Source organism: Anopheles bellator, chromosome 2 (assembly GCF_943735745.2).
Source record: "Anopheles bellator chromosome 2, idAnoBellAS_SP24_06.2, whole genome shotgun sequence".
Classification (NCBI taxonomy): domain Eukaryota; kingdom Metazoa; phylum Arthropoda; class Insecta; order Diptera; family Culicidae; genus Anopheles; species Anopheles bellator.
Window position 1 is genome coordinate 73,709,832 of NC_071286.1, and position 7,363 is coordinate 73,717,194.

The 7,363-nt window shown below is 50.0% G+C and overlaps 1 protein-coding gene and 1 long non-coding RNA gene across 3 annotated transcripts in view; both read right to left on the reverse strand.

Moving 5' to 3' along the window:
• LOC131209603 (dynein axonemal heavy chain 5) overlaps positions 1-2,047 on the reverse strand; it is an 18,041-nt gene extending 15,994 nt beyond the window's left edge. Inside the window, exons 1-3 of the mRNA XM_058202705.1 lie at positions 1,853-2,047; positions 352-489; positions 1-288 (exon numbers count right to left, since the gene is read on the reverse strand). The exon at positions 1-288 is cut by the window's left edge and continues 14 nt beyond it. Of these exons, the coding sequence (XP_058058688.1) occupies positions 1-288; positions 352-489; positions 1,853-2,047 (621 nt within the window). The remainder of the gene's footprint in view (positions 289-351; positions 490-1,852) is intronic.
• A 1,349-nt stretch (positions 2,048-3,396) lies between these two features.
• LOC131209596 (uncharacterized) lies at positions 3,397-5,769 on the reverse strand. Of its 2 annotated transcripts, none has more exons than XR_009156852.1 (3): positions 4,518-5,769; positions 4,314-4,443; positions 3,397-4,220 (listed from the first exon to the last, which is right to left on the reverse strand). It is a non-coding gene; the product is annotated as an uncharacterized LOC131209596 (long non-coding RNA). The 2 variants fall into 2 exon arrangements; XR_009156853.1 differs by having other exon boundaries at positions 4,314-4,459.
• Positions 5,770-7,363: the final 1,594 nt, after the last annotated feature.

Below are 7,363 nucleotides of genomic sequence, written 5' to 3' on the forward strand. Positions count from 1 at the left end.
TCCCTCCTCGGGCAGCTGCTTCTGGATGTTGATCCGGAACATGTAGATACAGATGCCGGTGAAGGCGCAGCTCCAGCCATCCGTGATGAACAGCTTGTGCTTGGTGTGCGAGTGCGCGCTGCTCGACGCGCCCTGCGGCGTCTTGGATGAGCTGGAGGCGCCGGCACGGGACGGGCCGGGCTTGTTGGCGTCCCGGTCGGCCGGTGCGTCCACTTCGTCCACCTCCTGGTAGAACCACATCAGCTTGTTGCGCATGTTGGGCAGAAACAGTTGGTTGATCTCGTCCAGCTACCGAAAGGGCGTCGCGTTAAACGGTGCGTGGCCTGCGGAAACCCCACCCCGGGGACTTACCATGTTACCCTCGAAGATGTGATCCATAATCTGGTGCCTCGGCAGACCGGTGGCGTCCATCAGCAGCTGGAAGGTAAACTCCAGCCGGGGGTCCATCTCGCCGCGGCGGGCCTTTCGCTCGCACTCCTCCCGCCGACGCTGTGAGTCCGGTGATTCCGTCATTCCCGAGCGGGTTCAAAAGTTCACAAAAACCCCACGTCGTCGTCCGGCCAATCCAAAACAAACAAAAACACGCAGTTACGGAGGACACAAAAGACGCTGTTCGCTCGCCGCGGCTCGCGGGTGAATCAAAATCAAATCGGCAATAGGCAAAAATCGGAACCGAGTGAGGCTTCGAAGGTGCTTTCCACGGGGTGGATTGGAGTGTACGACAGGCTTTTCCGGTACCAAGCCTATAAGCACCCGGTGGCTACCAAGCTCGTGTCCGGCTTCGTGTTCCGACACAACACCACGCACGGCACTACCATTCTATCGCACTAATATGTCACACACTAATATCTATGTCACTAGTTAGAACGGAAAAAGGGCGGGCAACAGTGTAGGCTGTGCTTCTATACTGGGTACCATCGCAACAACACACTACGCACTCGGACAGTTTCGATTGCAATTAATCCGTCCGTCAACGTTTGCTGATTATTGCAACAAAAACCGGAACCGGAAAAAGGAAGGAATGAGTCATGCGAAAAAGGGGCTCGCGAAAAATCGGTCCAAAAACATGGTCATGCAAATATCATGGACGCGAACGGGAGCGCACAGATTCGTCAAACTACTCGGTCAGCGCGTGTGGTTTGAACCGAATCTGAAATGTAACGGAAGTAAATGCAAACGTATCAACGTGCGCGCGTTAGTATGCGTTTCGGGTGACTGTTTTCGGGTTTGTAAAATGTTAATTAGAAACAACGCATCAAATGAAATAACCTAAATAACGATAAACTAAATGTTAATGCTACCAAATTATGTACAACGCACTGGGCCCGCATCTCGAGAGGTCGCAACAGTTTTGGACGTTGAATGTGGATTGAATGAGTCCTCTATCTGCTCTGTTGACGGTACACTATATGGATTGGGATTCCACTCGACGAGGGCTTTAATTTTGAAACCAAACGGAGCCCGAAGCATGAAGGAGTTCAAGAGCTGTCGCTCTGACTTCACTCTATCGATTTAACAATGGCCTTGGTGTCTTGGCCACCCGGCGGCTAACGACGCCAATTCCCGAAATAGACACAAGGGACCCGCCGTGCGCCGTCGGTCCGGGGACAGCGAACCCTGCTTCTCTACAACATCTACGATCGAGGATCCCAAGGAGTGCGTCAGGATTCTAGTTGATTCGGTGATCGGTGCTGTTGGGAGTGAGTGTTAGGTGCAGCTGTGCAGGAACACTAGGTTCGTCATCTCCGTTTCTTCTGTACAGTGTCTGTGCGAGGGTGTTACCAACTTCGAAACGCAAGCGCATTCAGCGTTACGTAACATCGTCCCAGTTCTGGGAGCCAGCCAAACTTACCTGCAAAAGATCACCTTCGGATATTTCCTCTTCCGGTTCCTCCTCCTCCTCACTGTCGTGCTCGTGCGGATGTCCCTCGCCCTCGCCATCACCCTCCCCGTCCCCATCACCATCCCCGTCACCGTCCAGATCGCCTTCCAGCGGATCGCCGTCGTTTTCCATATCCTGCTCATCGCCATCATCCGGATCATCCATGGTTTATTACAAGCTCACCTACCGCCTGGGGCGTTTGGGTGCTATAAATGTGTCACAAAATTAGGCAGTATCCTTTCGGGCACACAACAAGCACTTACGACGACCGCTCCAGGGAACGGTCCACAGTGATGTGAAAAATCGAATCGAACTCACCAAACAGTGCTGCAACCTGGGCCCGTTACCAAGGCTTTGGCAGGGTCGCGAAATAGTGCCGGTGCGCTAGAGTTCGCTAGGGCCAGCTCTTCTAGGTTGCCTGCAATGGTAGCAGTGACGTCAAGCGGGAAACCATTTGGCATGATCTATCCTGTGGGTAAGGCTCAGCTAGAAGGCCTTGAAACCCCCGACGCGGTTGTTTGGCAGCGGTAAACAGTGTTATAGGGTTGCGTAGCAACCAACCAGACGAGCGAGAAGTTTATCCAAATTTGAGCGCAATTGCAATGGTTACTGAGGCCGTTCTGCTCCTGTTTCGTACAAATTTAAGGCTCTAATAAGCCAACAGAAAAACGGAGAAGTTAAAAGAGGTGCAAGGGCCTGCTGATATCAACCAAACAAGCACCAGAAGCGCGCGCCTGGTGGTCTGTGCATTTATACTTCTACTAATCCTCGACACACGCTTGCGCAGTTTGGTGGCGTTTATCGTGACGATACTGTTGATTGTTGACAAAACACGAACAGCGGACTTCCGATCCCTGCCTCAGACGATAATCGTCGAAAACTTGTCAAAGGTTTGATTCCATCACGACCGCTCCAGGATCAACAGCGCATCGGAAACCGAATTGGGATATCTGATATTCTCTAGACCGGCCACAGACCACGGATATCTAAGCATCGGATCGGTGACCGGTCGGTGAGTTTCATTCAAATTTGGCCCCGAACGTAGGGAGCGCTAAGCATAGCTGGTGCTTACCGCGTGTGGCGTCGTCACGGAAAATGTAGGTCACCGGCAAAGCCAAAACAAACGGGGTGATTGAGACGATGACGACATCGGCGGCCGAAAGCGAAAGTAAATATAAAACACGCGTTCGCTCGGCCCGCGACACGATGATGGCGCGAGTGAGTACGACGCAAAAATGTAAACAAACCGAAGCGGACAGCTGATCGTCGAGAACGAGAGAGAAGAGAGAGCGAGAGAGTTTTTATGCTTTATGTAGCGGTTCCTCCATTGCCCCTCCTCACATACGGGGCCAAATATCAATCTGAGCATCTTCCGCTCGAACGCGACTAAAAGGGTCTCGTCAGTTTTCGATAATGCCGCGATAGTTCGGCGAATCCACTACCAAACATAAACACATGGGCTGAGAAGTCCCGACACTAAGAAAGCAAACTCGTTTTTTTCCATTCTTGCGACCATCTACATTGTTCTATTTTAATCGATCATTTTTACATAAGTGCGTTGAACCTCTCCTGCATCTCCACACTTTCGTACGTCGCTGTCTTTTCTGGCCAGCGCACAGTGGAGAATTTGTATCATGTATTGTATTGGCAAACATTCGGTTAAAGGAAGAACCTATACGGGCTTTTACGATGGTTTCTGTTTTCTTTGCATGTGTTTTTTCCTGCTTACCTATAACCCAATGAAACAGAACTAATGTTGGGATCGCTGCTATGTGGGTTGCCCAAATGAAGTTGTCTTCTAAATTGTTCTCTCTGTAAGTTTTTCTTGCGCTGGTGGCCCTATCTTGCTTGAAACACATGATTTCCTTTTCTGTGGTTCGGTTGTACTATGTTATGTTTTCCTGTGTTCTGTTTAAATTGCCATCTATTTAAGTTTCCTTTTAGCCAGGAACGGAGTGAATTGGAGAAACTTTGTGAATCTGGCCATGTCATAATAACGGGAGGCCAAAATAGATAAATCTTCGCCACTTCTTGCCGGTCGAGCTGCTCTCTCTTGTCGCGCACCTTCCCCGAATGCGCTCTTCTTTCGCGCGTTTACTTTCTGTGGCCGCAAGACGATCTCGCGCAGCCACTGCGCCGAGGTGTTCTCGTTGTCGTAGGTCGTTCTCTGACTCCACCAACCAGCGTCGGAGTTTCCAGCTCTATCAGAGACAATAAATACGCGATTGACGAATCCACCGACTGAGCGCGGCGTGTCGAAGTAGTTTGCAATCGCATCGTTCCCTTTATGTTACCGCGCCGGTGCTTTCCGCTTTAGTCGGATGGTATTAAAGCTGGGCTGCAAAAAGCAAAGGAAAACCGCAGTTCAGTCAAAGGAGATTCGAGCAAAATCTTTGCACCGATGGATGTAACTCTACATATGGTCACTTACTACATTGGACTCTATTGGTTCATTGGTCCCGTAGTCGAGGTCGAGACCTCGTCGTTTGAAGGATCGACGAATCCAGCCGAATTTCTGTGCTGCTTTTCTCAAGCATCGTCTTGCCCTGCCGCGCAATCCACTGAAATATTAACGGACTGATTAATAGATGAGTGGTTGTCCGCCGATATAGGTTCGTGCGAAAATATTCCGTACCGATTTTTGCTTCGTCCATAGGCGCTCGTGTCGCTCCCATTCGTTGTTGCCGCACGCGAAGGAAATCGCCGCTTGATCCGGAGAAAGAGCGTGCGCCTTTTGTGTGGTCATACAATAATCGGGTGGTCACCATCGTATCACATCGATCGATGCTGTGGAAGTCGGACCGGAACTGCCTGTCCTCACTAATGCAGCGGTAGTTGTCTTATATCTGTTATGTAATATGGCAAACTCGGCCATCATACTGTGTGTCGAAGGTCATCAAGAAAAGATACGGTGCATTGCCTGCCAAGGCCCCAAAATGTTGAAACATTGCTCCGATTTCTAATACACTCTGCATATGTGCAACTCCTGTGGTTGTTCCCGTTCGTTCCCGTTCGGTTACCGACATCGTGGGCCCAAGCGCGTCACATCCCCCACTTATAACACACCGAGTAGAAGAGCGCAAAAAAGGTTCTAGAAGAAGGCCATCCCTAAACAATTTCTGATCGGTTTTTGAACTCTTTTGGGTTTGACGTATGAAGTCATTTCGCCCAATCGAGCACATCCAATTGCCCATTGTTTGTGGGTTTGTTATTTGTGCAGTTTGTTGTGCATGTAAATAGGGTTTTGTTTTCTGAGAGACAGTAAGAGATGGCGTGCCATAAACGCTCGCTTGTTGCCCACAGCGATGGCAAGCGTATGGCTTATCCCATCTTAAAGAGTGAGGCGAAAACCGACAAAGTGTTCCACCAGTTAGGAGGATACAGCGACCACCATCTGGATGAAGACGTTGGCGAGGGCGAAAACTGGAAGAGGGTCCCAGTACAATCGCCATTGCTAAACCTAAAAATTGACATGGTGGAAGATTTTATGCTGTGTGATTCTTGTACTCATTCAACATTTAACAACGGATTGATTCAGATATTGCTTGGGTCACCAGCAGTTACAGGTTTCATCAACTTAGGTTTGATCGGCGCACCAGAGTTGCAGATGGACGGTCAACGGCTGCTTGGCGGCGTCTCCCGTGTTCTCGAGCAGAAACTACGTTCTTAACAGTACCCATAGTCGTCAACTCCCCAGAGTAGGGGCTCAATTTTTCTTCATTAACTACTTGAATCACTTCCTTAGCGAGCCCTTGCCAACGACCCATAGTTGCCGACTCCCTCAGAGTCGGGGCTCAAAATACTTCCAAACCCCATACCAGTTTACGTCTCTCGGGAAGGCCAAGGTTTAAACGCCCTGGTACCCTGATTGGCAACCGGTATTTAAAGTAGAGTTAGAAAGAGACGAATGTTAGGCCACTACGGCTCAAAGTCTCTATAATGCATAAGAAAAAAAAAACTAGCACTATATACCAAGCTTTACTAAATGATCTGTTAAGAGTAGAGAAGCCGACGCTGCACAAGCCGAGGACGTTCATTGCATTTACGAGGGCCTTGAACGACCTAGTAACTTATATGTCCTCTTTGAACACGAACGAATTTAACGATCAGTGGCTGATCGGTGATTACACCGATCCGATAGACAGGGTCCCGGATGATCTGAAACATAAGTGGTACGGCCACCAGATTCAAACCGGGAACGTAGGAACTCTTCAAGATTTAGCCGAATGGCTTAAACCAACCATGGAGCTGGCATTACTGCTAAATTCCAACAAGAGGGAAGGGTCACCTAGGGAGTTTACACCTAGACGCCAACAAGTGGACCAGGGATTGGTCAGAAATACTGGGCAATTATGTCTCATAGTGATATAAAATAAACTTAAGAAGGTGCTAGGAAAAGGTTTCGAAAGTCTTTGAGGAAGAAAGAAAGGCGTTTAACGCCAACAATCACAATATAATGAATTATCAATGTCTTTTGATTAGTTATTGTACCACGACGGCAGCGAAGATTCGGGCTCCGAATTTCAGAGAGATGATTACGTGACACCCTTCTCCCCTGTGTCTTCCTGTGTAGAAAATTCAGGGGAGGAAGAGGATACCTCGAGCGTGGTCTCGGTCGCAAGCTCTGGTAGTTACTCTCCGCAAGCAACGTCGATAGCGAAGGCGGCCATACCAGCTCCAACAGCAAGAGCAGAATCAACAATATCAGCAGCAACCAAAGAAGGCGAAGCCTTCGCAGCGACACCACGAGCAGTGGCAAGAGAAGCCGGCTCCGAAGCAGCAGCAGAAGAAGCAACAACGGCAGCAGCCGAGCCTTCAGCAGCAAATGCAGACAATGCAGGCAGCGTTCAAAATGGCTCTAGCTGAAGTATTCGGAGAACAGCCGCCAGCGTTGGGGTCTGAGGCATAACAACAAGTGAGCAACAAACAGCGCACCATCGCACAAATGGTGGCAGATCGCAGCGCCACTGGATTGGCTGAGTGGAATCTGCGGGCTAATCAGGAGCAAGTTGGTTGGCAGTTGGTGCCAACGGCTGCCGAACGTAAGACACGCTCAAACGACAAGCGGCAACTGCGGCAACAGCAGCAGCACCAACAACATCTTCAGGTGAAAATGGAGAAACAACAAGAAAATCCAAAACCAACTAAAACCTGCTTTCGCGCTTGTGGCGACCGTGCTCGACGACCGCAGCCACTTGGCAAGGGTTCGATCCAACCCTGGCTGCGGCGGTGTCGAGCAGTCGCCAGCAGCCGAATTTGACACGAACTGTCAGGTTAAACGCTTGTCCACAGAAGTGTAAACGGAGTGTCTCGAATTTGAGATCTGCGGCAACCTTTGTAGGCGAAGACTTTGATAGTTACATGAGGCGACGAAGTAACCGCCCTTTCGGGAAACGGGAATCGACATCGAAAACGACGCGAACCAGCCGGGAACCCGCAGATAGCGCTCCTCCACCTCTACCGACCACCTCAATCAAGACG